Genomic DNA, 18954 nt, shown 5'->3' on the forward strand with positions numbered 1-18954 from the left:
CCTGTTTACGTGGACCACAGGCCTAATGTTGTGAATACACCTGCATCACTGCCTTCTGGAAGGAGTTTGTATAAACTGGCCTATTGTCTGGATGAATAGAGTGGTTCGCTGGAAAGAAACACATACCAGCTCAACTGTTAATGTGTGAAACTTTAGAGAAACTTACATTTCAATTCGATCTGAGTACAACCCATCTCTCAGGAGGGGCAAACATTTGTGCACCGAACATTTACTGGTTCCTTCCCTCTGAAATTTCAGACCCCTACTTCCTTCCCCTTAATTCGGGATGACATTGGTATCACTTTTATCTGACTGCAGTGTCTGTGTGGATTCTTTGTACGTGTGCTATTAAATTTGATTTTCCTCTTGTTAATCTGTCTCATGTCAATTTGATTCTTAGTCCAGCCAGAAGGACCTTGAAGGGGACAAGGATTCTTGCTCTTCTTCCCTCCTGGGGCTGGCCCACCACACCCTCTCCTACTCCTGCTGGCAAAGCCCTGGGCTGCTCCACCTCCAAGCCCCCCCAAACCTGTAAGGTTTCTGAGGGTGCAGGTGGCAGGGGGAAGACTTCATGGCCTTTGTCTTTGGAAGATTAGTGTGGTTGGGGCAGTGGAGAGGGAGCCCTAGGCCCAGGGACCAGGTTTGGGGACAGGTTGACTTTAGGAGTGAAGATGACAAGAAATGGCACTTGGTACATCTGAGCTGCTAACAGGGTGGACAGCTCTACAAAAGGGCCAACACCATTGAAGTCGAGAGCGTGGCTGAGAGATGGGGGTGCAGGAAGTAGGTGCGCACAGGCTGGAGGTGGTGACTGGAGGTGGTGCTACAGAGTGGGAGGGGGCAGGGACCCTCCCCCGAGAGAAGGTCTTCAGGATCAGACTCCAGGGGATGCTGAGTTGAGGGGCCAGAGCAAGAGAGGGGTCACCTCATCAAGTCAGCCATACACTCCCGACAGATGGCACTGCTTTTCAACTACTTAACGAAATAAGGAAGTACTTGAAGAAAAAATTCAGTGGAAGCAGATGAGAGAAACTAAAAGAGAATAATTTAGAAGAAGAGAAGATAGGTTGCTTATGTGCTGAGTTCAGTCCCCGGAGGGCAGCTGGCATTTGCGGAGCACCAGCGAGACAACCCAGGCAGGCAGGACATGTGGCTGTTTCTGGTTCTATTCCTTTTTATCATCCAAGGTGAGTGAGGTGGGGGCTTTAGGACCGCACCTTAAGGGCTGGGGCAAGGACACAGACAGATCTGTCCTGGGGGAAATGGTGGAGCCTTCATTCATTCGGATACTTATTTATTTAAAAACATCTGTTCTAAGTCCTGTTACCTGATAGGTACTAAGTTAGTTGTTGGGAAAGAAATCAGAGTAAATAATACAAATGGTATCTGTGTTATAGGACAGTCAGTCAACCCTGGCAGAGAGGATAGACAGATGATGGATGGATGGATGGATGAATGGTGGATGGATGGATGAATAGATAGAGGATACAGAGATGCATACACTCACACATATATACACTCATACATAAATGCATGAATTCCTGAGGACGTTTTAAGTAGCACAGATGCTCAGTCTCCAGCTAAGAAGCATTCAGTCAAGGTGGGGTTCAGACATCTGGATCATTTAAAAGCCTGCACAACTGGTCTTAACTTGTAGCTTGAGCCGGGAACCTCTCTTCTGAAGAGCTCAGACACCAGGGAGGAAGAAGGCAGCAAAACCATGGTGTGACAGACTCTTGGGAGAGTGGCTCATCCTCACACTTCAGCCTGCCTGGGTCTCTGCTCTGGATGAGCCAAAGACCAGACGCCATCCAATGTCCTAGATACAACATCCAAGATGGGGCAAAATGCCATGGTGGGACCAGAGCGACCAACGTGTTGCAGAACCTGGGAAACCAGAGAAGAGACACTGTTGGAGCCAAGCCTTAAGGGATGAATTAAGGGTTTGTTCCTTCAAACACAGAAGAAAGGACATTCCAGGCAGAGGGAACAGCTTTTACAAAGGTATGGAGACACAGAAGAGCAAGGTGTGTAGGTAAAAATACAAGCAATCACGTGTCCAAGTAAGTGAGTGTGTTTGGTGTGTGTGTGTGTGTGTGTGTGTGTGTGTGTGTGTGTGTGCGTGCGCGCACGTATGAGTGTGTGTTTCGTTCCGTGTCAATTCAGAGGCTGAGAGTTTGTAGGTGTGTAGGCTTTCCAGTATCAGGGGCATAGATGGGGAGGGGGCCACTCTGTCTCACCAGCTCTGGGATTCAGAAATACCCCTGTGGCGGCAGTGTGCGCTCTGTGCTGCCGGGAAGAGATGCTGCTTGAGATCGGGCAGGGGATGGAGTGAGTGGAGGCCCCTGTATTAGGCAGTTAGGAGACCCAAGGGCGACTTCACAAGACGGGTGACAGCAAAAGAAATTCTGCAGGGGATGAAAAGATGGGGGGCGGTGGCGATTAGACAGAGGGTAGAGACTCCTGGTGGGTCTTCAGGGCAGGGCCAGAAGCCCCAGGAGTACCTGGGTCAACCCTGAGCTCAAGGAAGGATGAGATGTATGTTGGGTTTCTGTTTTCTAGGCCACTTCTCCACTTCCCAGAAGAATACGGTGAGAGGCACAGCACATGATACGCTGACTGTGACCTGTGAATATGCCCCAGGATGGGAATTCTACAATAAGTGGCTGTGTCGTGGAGAAGACTGGGATTCCTGCAGAATTCTTATTATAACCACTGGGTCAGAGCAAGTGGTGAAGAAGGGCCGAGTGTCCATCCAGGACAGTCACCGCCGACGCCTATTCACCGTGACATTGGAGGATCTCTGGTATGATGATGAAGACACTTACTGGTGTGGGATTGAGCAATTTGGCACTGACAAAGGCTTCAAATTTTCCGTGATTGTCGACTCAGGTAAGTACTACCCATCCTGTGCTCTGGGGCCCCGGGACCCAGCCCCAGAGGAGTCAGGACTGTTTCTCTGCCTCCACTGATGGATGGAGAAGAGTCTTGAAACTCACCTGAGACCACACATGGTGCTTGTCTGAGTATGTGTGTGCGTGTGTGAGCATGTATGGGGGGCACCAAGAGTCTGGGAAAGACTGAAAAAAGAGCGAGCCCCCACATCTCTGCACGTCTCCATCTGGTCTCCCCAGAGGGAGCAGAGAAGGGCAGACTCGGCCAGGACAGGCTTGTCCAGGGAAGACAACTGCTCTTTTCCCAGTCACGTCCACCCTCACTACATCCTAGCCTGCATGGGGCCATGTCAAGCATGCAGAGAGAAATGAGGTACTAGAAAGCCATGATCTTGGGGCGCCTGGGTGGCTCAGTCAGTAAAGAGTCTGACTTCGGCTCAGGTCATGATCTCACGGTTTGTGGGTTCGGGCCATGCGTCGGGCTCTGTGCTGACAGCTAGCTCAGAGCCTGGAGCCTGTTTCAGATTCTGTATCTCCCTCTCTCTCTGACCCTTCCCTGCTCGCGCTATCTCTCTCTATCTCTCAAAAATAAATAAAAAACATTTAATAAATTTTAAAAAAAAGAAAGCCATGATCTTAATGATCTCAGCTACAGGACAAAAGACTCTCTCCATGCCCCCTCCTTGTGCCCCTCTTCCCTCTGGCAACATCAGCACAAAGGAATAGGTGAGGAACTATGAACCCATTTTTGAGAGAAGGAAAGGCAGGTTCCACCATGGTACGGGCACCTCCTCCTCTGGCTGCCTCTATCTTTGGAGGGGACCCTGAGCTCCCTTGAGCTGCCCCAGAAGCACTAAGAACCCCTACGGGAAAGGTCTGGAAGCAGAGTGAGACGATAGCCCCCACCCCACAGTTCCACTTCCGGAGCCCTTCGTCCTGTCTCCAACACACAGACACACAGACACTAGGTAAGTAATACACTTGCTACTCATGATTCCATTCCTAAGGCAAAGAAAGGCCTCTGCAAACTTAGAATATGCAAACATGGTGTGAAAATGTGTGCCATGGGGAAGATTGCTGGTCTTAGAATGTTCTAGAAATTAACTGAAAAGGACAACAAAGGTGGTGGGTGTGTGAAGAGTGGAGGAGGAGTTGGCGCCAGAGAACTGGAACCATTAACCCAGATGACCTTCCCTGGGCAGGCCTGGAGAAGTGAGAAAGCACACCCCAGGGAGGCAGGAAGGACCTCATGGGGAACCGGAGGCTGTGGGCCCTTGGCGGCCCCAGGAGACAGGAAACCTTGGGCCTGACAGCTCATGGATCACATTGCTCCAGGCAGGTGGTACAGAGCCTGCTTCAGACAAGCCTGCACCCAGAAACAACCTGGCCTGGCTGATTTAAGTCTCCAGGGATTGAGAACATGGCTCTGACATGCCAAGCTGTGTCCAATAGGACACTGAGAAGAAACTGAATGTGAATTGTCTACACAACCAGCAACCCCAAGGTGCTGGTATTTATCTGCAAATAAGTAATTTGGGATAAATTTGGGATAAGAAACCAAAAAGATCCAAGAGAAGACCAATATCACTGAGCAGTAGCACTAAGACAGAAAGGTTTTGCATCCTGGGGGTGGGGTGTGGAGAAGACCATGACATCCATGACCATGCTCTGCTCTGTGTGTTTAGCACCTGATCCAATAGACTCTCCCAAGCCTGTGGCAAGAACAACACCAGCCAGTCGGGCTTCCTCGCTTCCATCTGCCCACGGCATCAACAGCAGCCAGCCCATTGTTCTGGTCAACCCCCACAGCAGGTGAGCAGAGCTGCAACCCACAGACCTTTCCCACTGCTGCCCCGGGACAGCTCCCCTCGGGGCACTCTGACAGGGAACCCCATTGGCCACTCAGATGTTTCCTGTGCAGGGGAGAAACAACAAAGTCTGCACTGGGCCCCCCTCTTTATACCTCTGAGTCCTTAAAGAGCCCCCCCTCCCCACGAGAAACCTAAGCAAAGTTGTTCAGCTGGGCTGCAGGAGAGAAGCCCCTGGTCTCCTTCAGACCTGCCTCCTGACCCCCAAGAAGCCGAAACAGGTGCAGGTGCTCTCAGCCTCAAGCTGCTGCAAGGGAAGAGCTCTGGATTAGCTCCCTGTGGCTGCTGGAGTAAATCACCACCCCCCGGGTGGCTGAAGACAAGACGGTGTTATGATCTTCAGGTTCTGGAGGTCAAGGTCTGGAGTGAGTCTCACTGGGCTAAACTCAAGGCTGGTTCCTCCTGGAGGCTCTAAGAAGCACTTCCTTGTCTTTTCCAGCTTCTGGAAGGCACTGCCCCCCTGGCTCATGGTCTCTTCCATCTGCCAGCTGGGGTGGCCGAGTCCTTCTCACCACATTATTCTGACACTGGCTCTCCCATGTCCTTCATTTATTAAGAGGCTGATATTTCCATAGGGACCACTCAGATATCCCAGATCACCTCCCCATCTCAGGGTCAGCTGGTTGGCAATCTTAAATCCATCTGCATCACTATTTCTCTTGCACCAAGGAACCTAACACATTCAAAGGTCTGGGGATTAGGACATCTTTGAGGGGGGAGTCACTCTGCCCACAGAGGGTCAAGCAGGCGCCTGTTCCATGGATCCAGCCCTCCCCTCCCCTCCTCAGGTGCTCAGGAAATGCTGGGAAGGCATGGGAAACTGGCATTCTTGCGTTCTCACATTCTCAACATGGTAGAGACGCTGGGCCGTCAGCCTGAAGGCCATCCCCTCAACAGGCATCCAAGGAACATTTAATTCCTTCATCAAAGGGCAAACACCCTGCCCCCATTTCATTCCATCCCAGGCCCTGGTGATGGTGCATTTCTTGCCAGACGTGCCCTCCATAGCCTCCCTTTGAGCTCCAGTCTGTCTTTCTTCCCTTCTAAAGGACCCTATTCCTTGGAGCTGCCCTGCTGGACAGTGTGTTTCGTCATGTGAGCAAATGAGTCCAGGCCCCTGGCTTATGCATCACGACCAGTTTCTTTCCTACTCATGGCTATTTGGAGACTAGTTGTCCTGTTGAGTTGGAGGCGGGATACGGGACTTTTAGGGGACTGAAGATCACAGGAGGAAGCCTGCAGGAGGACAGATAGGCGGCAGCCCCACAGGGAGAGGAACATAGGGAAAGAGTGCAGTGGGCTCAAGAATAATTTTAGGAAATGCAAGGCAGACCAGGGCATGACAAATCTTGCTCAAGGCAGGCAGAAGAAGAGAACAAAGCCGTCCTCCAGGGGGCTCCTGACACTGCTTATGGAGGAAGGGATGAGGCAGAGGGTGAGAGCATCAGACTCTTGGATACTGATGGGGACTGCCAAGGGGACATATGTGAGCAGGGGCCCAATTGTCCAATAGACAATGTGCCCACTGTCCAGAGTGTTTGAGCACACACCTCCTGTGTGCTACTAGGTGGGGGTCATAGCCGGGAGAGACTCCTCCCAGAAGAAGCTAGAAGGTAAGCAGCCAGATTGAAAGGGGAGTAGAAATTTTCCTCTATTCTATTGGGTAATATTATATCCTAGCTTGAAAGATGGGCAGATGGGTAATTGGGGATAAGTTTGGGCTCTGTGCTGACAGCTCAGAGCCAAGAGCCTGCTTCAGATTCTGTCTCTGTCTCTCTCTGCTCCTCCCCTCCTGCTCTCTCTCTCTTTCTCAAATATAAAAATAAACATGAAAGAAAGAGAGAGAGAGAGAGAGAGAGAGAGAGAGAGAGAGAGGGAGGGAGGGAGGGAGGGAGGAAGGAAGGAAGGAAGGAAGGAAGGAAGGAAGGAAGATGGGCAGAATTTACACAAGTTGAGACAGATGTAGAATCAAAAAGTCAGGCAAGGGGAAACACTTGATCCTGGGGGGCCTGCTGGTGAGGGGGGGGAGGATGTCAGGGGGTGCAGCAACAAAAGGGGTCCCTGCTTGGGTCCTGCTACTACTGTGCTGTGGGGAGTCAGGGGGACTCCAGCAGGAGAATAAAGTCAGCCTGAGCAGGAGAGCCACAGCCCCTGTGTCACAGACACTCCTGCACCCTCTGACCACTGATCAGGGAATGGGCAGTGATTACAATTCCAAGAGAGATGAGGGTCCCTGTGAGATGAGGACTCCCTTCATTCTGATCTCAAGAATAAACTCTGGCTCCCTCACTGCACAGGTCGGGGACCTTGGTAATCAGTGTAGCAGCAAAGACTCTTCCTGTATGGATCCTCCTGGTACCTCCTCTCTTTGCGACCCTTGAGTGGCTCCGCCAAGGATAAGTAACTATTACATCATTCAGGACTCTGGCCAACGGTGGGTTTTCCAGATCCAGACCATCCAGAAAGTAGAAAACCTCAATTAAACCAAAAAGCTTAAAAGAGCGTCCACGTGGACAAAGACCCCTGATGAGCCAGCAGTACAGAGGTCTGCCGATTTCAGCTTCTGTTGCATCAGTGCCTCCCAGAAAAGAATTGCCTGAGCCTAAACAATCAAAGACAAGGTTAGGCCATCACCTGACCCACATCCTATCTGTTTGCTCTGTACATTTCCTATTAAATCTGTGGCTTCCCTGCACTCTTTGGAGATTTTTTGGGGGGAGGGACACTGTTTCAATGTTTTATATGTGAGAGTATGAGCCAACCATTCTAGAGGCTGTGAAGTGACTCTAAGTCCAACATAGATTTATATTGTTTCCAGCAACAGGGAGGTCCTGACAAGGGCTCCCTCTGTGTAGATGCAAAATTTCACTGATGGCCAAGAGAGGTAAAGAAAAGCATAGGATTCTATGTCTGGAAATTATTTTCTGTATTTAAAAAAAATGTCTCATGGTATATGTATACCTCAAATATTACAGTCTTCACATGTTAAGTGCACAGTATAATCACCTTTTTTAGGCGTGGAATTCCTGGGTTACTTTCATCTCAAACAAGATTTTAATACAGGTATGGATATATCACTATCAATTTGACAAAACTCATTGAAGTTACTCTTTTTCCCCTCTGTAAGGTATAAGTGCTTTGTGGGGAGGGGCTTTGAAACAATGTAAATATTCTCCTATCCCTGTATCTACGTCAGTGGCCTCCAAACACAGGGGACTTACCCAGTGGTCACAAGAAACAGTTCATTTCTGCTCCTCCATTTGTACCTTGACCCCACTGGTCCTTACGTGCAGGGGCTCCAGGGACCATTGGGACTGTCCCATCTAGACACGACAGTCTAAGAGGCTCAGATCGATCTCCTCATCACAGCTGTGATGCTGTCCATCTTCCAGGCAGCTCAGACCCACCGTCACCCACTCCTGGGTTTGGCCTGACCTTTGGCCTTTCCACCCCACCCCTACCCCCATCCACCCTCTCCCTCAGCTGAGCAACTGAAAGCCCAGAATACTAAGTTCTTCATGTTTAACATCTTCTTACTTGCTCATCAAAAAATAACAACCAAGCCATTTTCTTTTTTATTTTCAAAAGTATACAGAGTTCCTCTCAATAAAGATTTGGGGGGTTTTTTGGCGTATTTTTCTCTTCCACTTACATTCTTCCTGGGCTCCGTCTATTTTTTTGTGTGTGACCATATTTTATTTTGAATTATTTTATTAGAACTACAAATCCATGTTTCCACCAAATTCATATGTCAAAACCCCAATCAGGGAAAATACCAAGGATTCACCTGTTGAGAAGTCATTACAAGTGTCTCGAATAATGGTGGAGAAGATTTTGGGGGGTCCTTTCTTACATTTCAATAGATCAGAGAGTGCTAGGATGAAAAGCTTAGACTAGCATCGTGTCTGTGCCATATTTGTTATGCTGGATCTTTGTATGGTGGTCTCATCTGGAATAGAAGCCAACATAGAGTGGGCACACTAAAACAGAAGTAACCTTGTACCCCCACAGGTTTGAGGGTGGAAACTACACCAGACTTGGGATCAAAGGCTTTGTTTCCAGTTCTGGCACAGGGGTCATTGGCTCTGTAGCACTGGGCAAGTGTCTTCTGTTTGGCCTGAGTTTCCTCGTGTGTAAAGTGATTAATGTCCTCCATACTGTCTAGAGCCCAGTTTGTCTAGAATCAGGAGATGCTCAGAGGAGATGGGACTGTGCCTGCCTCCCACACAGTGACTGTCAATGAAAGTTTCATGTTACTTATAAAGATAATGATCAATGACAGGTGGCATTGGCTACTCATGAAATTGCTCAGTAAGACCTGCTTTATCATCAAAGCAGGAGGTGACCCCCCAGGGAACTAACTAGGACCCTGTCCCTTGTCTGGGTAAGGAGAAGGACACCAGTCTGTGTCTTCTAGGCTCCCTGCTTCTGAGGGGTCAAAAGAAAGTGTAGGCACCATAAGGGTGGGAGGGACCCCTGAACATGCCATTTCTGTCTGAGGGAAAATGAAAGGTGAGCACTAATTTCTGGTGCCACAAACAGTACCTCCCTGTCTGTAAGAGACTTGTATAAGCCACCACATTAGTAAGAAAGCAAAGGAGAGGCCCTGTGTCCATCATAGACTGGAGACCTTTATTTCCACAGTGACCATGGGGAAACCTCCGTGCAGATGATGTGTAGCTCACTGGTGCAGGACTGAGATGGACTGGACGATGGAAGGTCTAGATGGGCTCAATCCTCATCCTGTGGCCCAGGTGGTGGTGTCTGTCTCCTCAAGAGAGACCTCTTCACTCAGGCTCTGGGGCTGAGGCCTCTGAACCCAGTTTTCTACCCAGAAGCCTTCAGGGAAAAACAGCAAGTAAGGCTCTGCATCCTAGTGACTGGAGAGTCTGTGAGAGTGTACTTACTTGTCTATATGTGTCCCTTTGTTGAAGTGTGTCTCAGATAACATAGAGAGCTGGGGCCAGAGGCGCGCTGGCCAAGAACAGCAGGGAGGCAGATGAGTCTTGGGATCTGTGACCGCCAGCTTCCACCAACTCATGGTCCCCAAAGGGCTGCTATGACTTGCCAGCGCCACTGTTCTCTCTGGTGGGCATGACTGGATAGGAAGGAAAAGGCTGGCTGATTTTGTCAGAAGGGCGTCCCTTGCGTCTCTCATATTTATGCTCTCTCCTGTAATATTTCCCACCATTGCTTGGGCTTTTTGTCTGTTTTAAAACATATTCATTGTTAACCACAGCTTCTCTTTTTTTCACTATTTAACTTATCCCTTTGTTGGCAATATTTCATTGTGATACAGATTTTCTTTTTAAAGGACTCAGGGCACTGTATTTCATACATGAGATTGTTGTCAGAATACTCCCAGAATATTCTTCCATTTGCTCAGAACATATAGATTCTCCTTCGCTGTCTTCTGGGATGCAGTGTTGTTATGAGACTAGCCTGTTTCTGTCGCACACATGTGATCCTTCTTCTGATATGACCTTCTGATTTGACCATCTCTCCTGATACCACCCTATATGATTCTGTCTTTATCCACAAGGTTTGGTAACTTCATACTATTCTGGGTGTGGATCATCGGTATCGGTTCCTTTCCTGAGTCACTGGGTGGGTTTTCAATGACAGCCTGAAAGATCTCTGTTCCTGGATCGTTTTTAATTCAATTCAATTATGTTTACTTTGGCTTCCCTTTTCTCCTCCAAGGGAATAGCCAGCGTACATTTGTGGCATCACCTCTCTGTCTCCCATACCCACGTCTGCCTCTTCACACGTTTTATCCTGGTTCACTTAAACATCACTTTATGAAATTTCCACAAGGCACCACGTCTGTGTGTTTTCAGGCATATTTATCATTAGGTTTTGTGGTTCTTTTCCCTGATTCTTTCTTCTGGCCAACATTGGCTCTCTCTCTTCCATACCTTCTCCTTCCTGAGGTCAGCCTGCTTGCTTTCCATTACCTTATCTTGTGCTTCACTCTCTTTACATTTCTAGAATCCTCCCGTTGTCTATCATTTCCTTGAGACTGAATAGAACTATTTATATGAGCTGACTTGCTTATGTTTCCTTGGGCATTTTCATGAAATATGCTCTTTTTTTCTTTGTTCTTGTGTTCTCTTCTTTTCTTTTCACCTATAAGGTTTTGAAGATGCTACTCCCTTTATAAACAAAAGTTGATACTTGCCAAACTCTAGTGTGGGGAGGAAGGTGTCTGGGAGGGTCCACCAGCTGGAGCAGGTGGCAGCCTGGAACCGACCCCTCATGCTGAGAGCAGGTGTCCTGTCGGTTCTCAGCTCACCCAGCATCACCTGCCTGGTGGTTGTCTGCTTGGCAGCCTTTTGCTCCTCCGTCCCCCCTGTCTCGTTCACCCTCATCCCTACAGCATTCTCCACTGCCTGGGGGCCCAGGTTATATGCATCAATATGCCAAGCCTGCCAATCAGAGTATAAAGATAAAGAATTGACCTCATCAAAGAATAGGGATATGGGGTGGACATTTATTAACACATCCAGAGAAAGATAGAAATGTTATAACCTCTTTGGTAACATGTACCAAATTGAAAAATGCACAGATCAGTAACACAGCTATTTTTTTTACAGGAATATACCTACATGTATATCCATAAGTGTGTATCAATCTCCATATGCAAGAAAAATCATAACACAATTGCATGTGGTTGCAAAAAAATCAAAATATCTGAAATGTCCATCATGAACAAAAACAGTTAAACAAATCATGATATACAGATATCATGAAATACTATGAAGCCATTAAAAACAAAAATCTGTAGATATTGTTATAGAATGATTTTTAAAATACATTAAGTAAAAGGAGGCAGGCTATAGAATAATATATGGTATTTTTCTTTGAGGGAGAGAAAGAATATACACACACATATATGCTTTAATGGGTAGAATTTCTCCTAAGGTCACACACACACACACACACACACACACACACACACACACACACACGCTGGTTACAGTCCGACCTTTGGGTGGAGGAGTAGGGTAGAAGACAGAACATACTTTTCTAATTTACCTTTTTGTGTATTTTTTAAATTTCTCTTTCTAAAAATCCACAAATAAATATAAGAGTTGGCATATCTGCCCAGTTTCCCACTAGCTCCCTCTTACCAAGGATGAGCCAGTGGTCCATGAGGGAAAAGTACTTTCCTGGGTCAATGATCACTTGGACCCACGGTCATGTCCACCGCTCCTAGCCCCACACCAGGCTGTGTCTGCATTGACTTGCCTGAGTTCCTCCGGGTGTATTTAGAAGCCAGAGCTGGTTCACTGAGTTAAGAATATGCAGATCATCACCTGCTGGATGAGGAGGGGCAACCACAAGAGTGGGCAGGAAGGTAGCTCCCTCAGTAGTTAAATTCCCATTGTGTGGACATGAAACACCTGGGATCTTCTTAAATGAAGGCAGAATTTCAATACACTCACACAATGAAGCAGAGTCTCAACATTTATTGTTTACAGATCCAGGGGAAAGGTATGCAATGAGCCTGGGGAAGAGCAGTCCCCCATCCTGGACCATGAGTGAGCAGGGGACTGAGAGCAGGTGACAGCCCCCATAACTTACAAGGGGATCGGGGAAGAGGTCATTGATTTTCCACAGAATCAGCTCCAACTGGTTAATTTAAAAGGTGCCCCAGGGGGGAAAAAAAACATGCTTCAGAAAAAGCAAAGTAGTAACTTATGGAATAATTCTGAAGTTGGGCCCGCCCTTATCTAAATTTCTAGATTTCGCATGTAAGCAGGGTGGCCATCCTGTTAAATGCCTGGGAGCAACTCAGAAAAACAACAAGTAATTTTTCTCAAAAGTTGTTTTACTCCCCCCATATGGTCATGGAGAACGTGTGCTTTTTTTGATTGATGGACACTCGGTTCTTCTTCAGCGCTAACCCAGGGGTTTCAACAAGGATGTTGCAGCCATTTGAATCAGCATCTTCACACCAGGACTCCACGTATGTCTCCCAGCGTGGGCCATAATGACACTGCATGGTCACTTTCAGATGAAAGGAAAAGGAAGGAAATAATGAAGAAAAGAAAAAGATTAATGAAGTTGAAAGGAAATAGAAAGTAGAAAATAGAGAAGCCGAAAAAGCAACAATTATTTTTAAAAAAATTAACAAGATATTAGTGATGAAAGGAGAGGTCTGAATAATTGATATCAGGAAGGAAAAAAGGTACATCACACAATATCTTGTGCATATTATAAGAAGGTAAGATAATAAGGGAAGAGGATAATAAAGAGACATCTAATCAAGTTTATGCCAATAAATTTGAAACTTCAGGTGGAATAAAAAATTTCTACAAAAATAATGTATTATTCTAAAATAGATACAAAGAGAAATAGAAATTCAGAATCATCTTACAATTATTTAAATGAATCATGTCCGTTATTAAAAACCTCCCAGGTGGCTGGCTGGCTCAGTCTGTAGAATGTGCTACTCTTGATCTGAACATCAGGAATTCAAGCCCTCCTTTCAGTGTAGAGCTTACTTTAAAAAAATAATAAAACACCTCTCTGAAAGGAACTCCAAACACTCAGAGCTTCAACAGACATATTCGCTAAACATTTAAGGATAAAATAATGTCTATCTTACACAAAAAATTCCAGAACATAGGATAGAGGATGCAATCCCAAATCCATCTAATTAGTTTAGCCTAATCGTGATGCCAGAACCTGACAAAGACAGTACAATAAAAAATATTATAGGCAAAAACCACTCATGAAAAAATGCAAAAGTCTGCAAGCAAAAATCAGAAAGCTGAATCCAGAGATATGGAAGCAAGATAAGCAACACCAAGTAGAGTTTATTCCAAGAATGCAAAATTGTTTGAACAGGAGGAAACCAAGAAGTATAATATGCCACATTAACAGACAGACTAAAGGGGAAAAATCATATGATCATCTCATAGATATGGACGAACGTATTTGATAGGTTTAAACAGCGCTTTGAGTATGGCGGCCATTCTGGACCTCAGGAATCCTCATGGCACCATGACGGTGCTGGGCCCCTTCCCTCTGACACTGGATATGGAACAGGGGGGTGGGAACAGCCACTATGAAGGCCTGGCCCCAAACTCCAGAAAAAGCAGGGACACAAGGCACCAGAGGTCCAGGAAAGCATTGGCAGGAATTGGGGTCTCTGGGTCTCATGGGAGAAGGTCCCTTTGGCCCATGGGCTGAAACTGGGACCATCACCTGGATCTCTGTGGGCAATAGACTCAGACACTGAGCTCTGCAGAGAAACACGTGCCCAGAAAGGCTTGATCCCATCCTGTAGGAAGTGCTGGGAGCCATGAGAGCATCTAAGAAAAACCCTGTCCCTCCCAACCCCAAGGGGTCAGTCTGGTTCTAGGAGAACTCAGGACTCAACTACCCTGTGTGACAGTTCACTCTGAGTGACACTGAAGTCACTGGAGAGGACCCTCAGGGCCCTCAACTGAGCAGGCCCTGAAGACACACAACCACACTTATACATACTCTTACCTGGGTCGATGGTCACTTTGACACTGACCCCAAGGTCAGTTCCATATCTCTCAATCCCACACCAATAGGTGTCTTCATAGTTCCACCTGAGCTCCTCCATGGTCACAATAAATGTGAACTGTTTCTGATTGTCCTTGATGGACACGTGGTTATTCTTTGCTTCCTCCTCTGATCCATTGGTTGTAACAAGGATGTGGCAGTCACTCCACTCGGCTCCTCGACACCACCACTTCTTGTAGGTCTCCCACCCAGGATCATAACGACACTGCACCGTCAACAAGCCCCGCACAGGGCCACTCACTGCATTTGACACTGCCCTGAGGGGATACGAGGCTGAAAAACACAAATCCACAGCCTGTCACCACCATTGTCACCTCATTGCCTGAGGAAAAGCCACAGCCTCCTGGAACATAAATAATTCCAAGAAACCCAAGTACCTGATGAGCTGAATAACAGTCAAAGAAGGAATAGAACTTCCACAAGACAGACCTATATTCTTCAAAACTTCGGTGGGTCAAATCCACCACAGAAATCGCCTAAGAGCACAACTACAGATCTCAAAGAATCAAAAAAATGTCCACATTGAGCATGGCAACGTCCTATAATCCACCGCTCCCACTCCCCATGGCCAATGTCATCTGGAGAGCAAATGACCCACGGAAAGGCAAGGCCCCAGTACACTTTAGCCCACTGCTGTCATGCAAGATGTTGGCTCTGTGGTTTCAGATATTTTCATTTTTCAAGGGTAACCAGGAACCTGGGTTTTGTGTGGACCTCTCTATGTTAAAACACTGGAGATCAGCCCATAAATAGAACCAAGGAATTTCTGTGTCTCTAAGAGTTAGGAAGTTATTTACAAAACTGTGTGGCAGATTCACTATTGGGATAAATTCTTTGAACTTGGAAATTGTTTTCCCATTGAATATTGAATGTTCAAGTTCTTCCATGGTTCTTGAATGTTCTGTTGTTTTGGTTTGTATTTTTCCAGAAAATTACCTATTTCATGGAGTATGTATTAGCATAAAGTCCTACAATTAGAATGTACCTTTAATAATTAAAATGTTCATATCTGTTAGAATTACATGTTCTGACTACACGCATTGTTTGATTTTGTTGATTCCATGTGCCACAAGATGTCTTCTTTCTTGTTTCTCTTCCCTTCCTTGTTTTTTACATCACCAGAGCAGTCTTGAGATTAGTTTGTAAATGTTACTGTTTTTATTTCCCGTTATTAAATTCTCATATGTATAATTTTATTCTCTTGTTTCCTCAAGACTGCCCCTGTGCTCTTTTTTCAATTAGGTAAGTTAAGACAGTAATAGTTTTCTTTCTAAAATGGAGAAATACTGTTTGAAGCTAAGGATTTATTTTTGTCCAATTTAAAAATTGAGGTATAATGCACATGCCATAAATTTTAAAGTCTGTCCTTCAGTGGTTTTTAGGGTATTCACAAAATTGTGCAACTATCACCACTAACTCCAGAACATTTTTGCCACCTCAGAAAGAAATCCTACACTCAGTCTCTCTTCACTTCCCTCTTGCCTGAAGCCTTTGAAACCACTAATCTACATTCTGTCTATTAGTTTCTCCCTTCTGGATATTTCATATGAGTGGAATCATACAATCAATGGCCATTTTTTATGGTTTCAATCACTTAATATAATAATTGTTCAGGTTCATCCACGTGGTAGCATATACGGCACTGTAGGGATAGGCCACATTTAGTTTCTTGTTCATCAGTTGATGATATATGGGTTGTTTTCACCTTTTAGTCAAGTGAAAAATATTGCTGTGAGCACTTATGTCTTAGTCTTTACACTGACTCATGGGAAGGGAAACTGACACTGTGATCACAGCCAACAGCTCAAGAATGGGTTTGCTCAAGACCCGTAAGAAGCTGCTATGATTCTGAGAAGTCTCTGAGAAACTCCCACCAATGATCTCAGCCTCCACCAACAGAGCAAGGGTTCCCAAGAGCTTGACAAGAAGTCACTCCAAATCCCTCACCCAACTATGGACCCGTCAGCTGCCTCCAGAGTGCAAGGCTGCTCTCCCACCTTCCAAATCTCTGGCAAGCACCTCCATTGACAAACTCCAATCCATAGAAGGAAGGGAGATGTGATTCCAGGATTCTGCTTAGTGAAGCAGAAGAGGAGTTAGAAGGGGTGGTGGTGGGGCACCTGGGGGGCTCAGTCGGTTACATATCTGATTTTGGCTCAGGGTTCGCGAGCTCAAGTCCTGTGTCAGACTCTGAGCTGGAGCCTGCTTCAGACTCTATGTCTCTCTCTTTCTCTGTGTCTCTCACTCTTTCTCAAACATGAATAAACTTAGAATTTTTTTAATTTTAAAAGAAGGGATGGTGGTGATGTCAAACTGACTACAGATGCGCTAGCTCTGTTTGCCCCTTGATCAATTCTGCCTCTGGGTTATGGAAGACTGAATGTTTGTGTGCCCCAAAATCCATATGTTGGAGTCCTAATCTCCCTTGTGATGGGGTTTGAACATGGGGCTTTAGCAAGAAATTAGGATTAGAGGAGATCGTGATAGAGACCTCAGGTCAGGACTAGTGCTCTTATAAGTAAAGACATTAGAGAGCTTCTCTCTCTTCCTTATTCTGTGTCTCTGTCCCTGTCTCTGTCTCTGTTTCACTCCTTCTCTCCCTCTTTGCTTATCCACAAAGAGGAGGTCACTGTGAGAAGGTGGCTGCCTGAAACCCAGAAAGAAAGCTTTCATCACAAACTGAATCAGCCTGCACCTTGATCTTTGACTCCCCAGCCTTCAGAATGTGAGAAAATAAATTTCTATAGTTTAAGTCACTCAGTCTGTGGTATGTTGCAATTATGACTAATACACATTTGTAACCCTTTTATCCCCATATGAACTTCCACATTGAGAACATAATAACATGCAAGTTTTCCCAAAATTTTCTGTCTGGAAATCTCCCTGTAAGAGTTTTTCTTTTCTATACATATGATGACAAAGTCAATGGATAAATAAATTAGGTCATTTTCTTTCCTTTGATAACCTCCTTTCCAGAAGAGACACTATCTGTATCCAGCCCCAAAACCTGTGGCTCTGTCGAATGACAGAGAGCAGAACGAGAGCAGCCAAATGGTTCAATACTAGCTCCTATCCTTTCTTAGCACCAAGCACTAGCTGCCTCCAAGGATATGAAACCCAGCCCCAAAATACACACCTGCTAACCTCTGGTCTTCCCTCCCCGGTGACGTACCACTCAAAGTGTTTCAGTTGTTTCCCTAATCACTCTGGACAACGGTCTGGTCTTTGGCTCCTACAGAGTGGAGACTCACGCAGGCTGGTGTGTGGGGATGAGCAACTCTCCAGAGAGCCTGTCACACCCAAGTTTCACTGTCTGTCTTCCTATCTGCACTCCGAACAATTCAAAAGGGAAATTACCTGCTCAAGGGACAAGTCAAGACCAGTTGTAAAGGCCTTTAAGTGACCCAGATGTCTGAACCCCACCTTGACTGGGTGGGTCTCAGCTGAAGGTTGAGTTTCTCAAAAATTCATCAGAAACTGATGCATTTAACTATCATCTATCCATCCCTCTATCTACTCACCCATCCATCCATCTATCAATCTATCTGCTGGGGAAGGCAAACAGTGCCCTAGAAAACAGACACCCATTTATGTTACTTCTTTTTATTTTCTTTTTCCAACACCTTAGGGCCTTTCAGGTAACAAAAAGTTTAAAAAATTTTTTTGTAATTTTTAAAAATGTATTAATTTATTTTGAGAGAGAGATAGAGCTAGTTCGTAAGCAAGGGTGAGGCAGAGAGAGGAGAGAGAGAAAATCCCAAGCAGGCTGAGCACATTAAGTGCAGAGTCCAATGCAGGGCTCAAACTCACAAACCAAGAGATCATGACATGAACTGAAACCAAGTTTGATGTTTAACCAGCTGAGCTACCCAGGTGCCCTTAAAAAGCTTTTTTTGTTTACTTGTTTTTTCCTAAAAAGTTTTTTAAGAGTGTCTGGATGAATAAAAAGTCCTATGATTTCCCTGTAGGACAGACCCTGTCTGTGTTCTGCCCCAATCCTGCAGGTGCTCAGTCCTGAAGGGCCCGTGCCACTCACCTTGGACGATGGGAAGGAACAGAACTGCGAACAGCCACATGTCCTGTCTGCCTGGGTGTCTCCCTGGTGCTCAGCTAATCTCAGCTGCCCTCCAGGGACTGAACTGAGCCTAGAAGCAAAGTGCCTGCTTTTTCTCTAAATCATTTTTTAAAATTGTGTTTCATCTACTTCCCTTATATTTTTCCTTCAGTTACTTCCTAGTTTCATTAATTAGAAGAAAATCAGTGCCTTCTTTGAGAGCATATAGCTGATGTCATCGTGTGTCTTCGACAATTTGGGGAAGCAAAGCGTCCCACTGAACAGGGTATTATTGCAATTGTGCGTGAGGACCTGGGGAGCCAACTGACAGCAAACCAAGTGACTGTGAAGCAGGGAGAGGACACCAGAACCTCAGAGTTGGGTCCAAAGGAGGGATGGGCACGTATCGGGTTCATGTGAGGAAGAACCAGTGCTCAGGGCTCACACTCAGCCTCGCTGGACATGCAGCCCCATCCTGAACCTCCTTTCGGGCAGCCCACCTTGGTGCATCCCAGACCACCCCTCCCACCAGGGGCTCTAGTCCAGCCCCGATCCTGACCCACTGCCCCTCTCT

General features: G+C 46.3%; 2 protein-coding genes across 3 annotated transcripts; one reads left to right on the forward strand and one right to left on the reverse strand.

Moving 5' to 3' along the window:
* The first annotated feature begins 871 nt into the window (after positions 1–871).
* On the forward strand, positions 872–7457 carry LOC115281465 (CMRF35-like molecule 7). Of its 2 annotated transcripts, XM_029926796.1 has the most exons (5): positions 872–1187; positions 1658–2004; positions 2563–2892; positions 4580–4706; positions 7060–7457. In XM_029926796.1, the coding sequence occupies exons 2-5, from the start codon at positions 1848–1850 to the stop codon at positions 7160–7162; spliced, it is 717 nt and encodes a 238-aa protein (XP_029782656.1). In that variant the 5' UTR covers positions 872–1187; positions 1658–1847; the 3' UTR covers positions 7163–7457. The 2 variants fall into 2 exon arrangements, with proteins under 2 accessions (XP_029782656.1, XP_029782657.1); XM_029926797.1 differs by lacking the exon at positions 1658–2004.
* Positions 7458–12219: 4762 nt separating this feature from the next.
* On the reverse strand, positions 12220–18532 carry LOC115281468 (CMRF35-like molecule 4). The gene is made up of 3 exons (XM_029926799.1): positions 18363–18532; positions 14267–14599; positions 12220–12775 (listed from the first exon to the last, which is right to left on the reverse strand). Exons 1-3 carry the CDS (start codon positions 18400–18402, stop codon positions 12597–12599), a joined length of 552 nt encoding a protein of 183 aa, XP_029782659.1. The 5' UTR covers positions 18403–18532; the 3' UTR covers positions 12220–12596.
* Positions 18533–18954: the final 422 nt, after the last annotated feature.

Source organism: Suricata suricatta, chromosome 17, assembly GCF_006229205.1.
Source record: "Suricata suricatta isolate VVHF042 chromosome 17, meerkat_22Aug2017_6uvM2_HiC, whole genome shotgun sequence".
In the NCBI taxonomy this organism is placed as follows: Eukaryota; Metazoa; Chordata; class Mammalia; order Carnivora; family Herpestidae; genus Suricata; species Suricata suricatta.

Excerpts from the sequence above, each read along its gene's own strand:
- LOC115281465 (XM_029926796.1), top strand. The coding sequence starts at position 1,848 with ATGCCATGGTGGGACCAGAGCGACCAACGTGTTGCAGAACCTGGGAAA. Across the intron at positions 2,005-2,562 it reads AGGGAACAGCTTTTACAAAG|GCCACTTCTCCACTTCCCAG; the intron begins GTATGGAGACAC and ends TCTGTTTTCTAG. Across the intron at positions 4,707-7,059 it reads CTGGTCAACCCCCACAGCAG|GTCGGGGACCTTGGTAATCA; the intron begins GTGAGCAGAGCT and ends CTCACTGCACAG.
- LOC115281468 (XM_029926799.1), bottom strand. The coding sequence starts at position 18,402 with ATGTGGCTGTTCGCAGTTCTGTTCCTTCCCATCGTCCAAG. Across the intron at positions 14,600-18,362 it reads GTTCCTTCCCATCGTCCAAG|CCTCGTATCCCCTCAGGGCA; the intron begins GTGAGTGGCACG and ends TGTGTTTTTCAG. Across the intron at positions 12,776-14,266 it reads CAAAGTGACCATCGACCCAG|TGACCATGCAGTGTCATTAT; the intron begins GTAAGAGTATGT and ends TTCATCTGAAAG.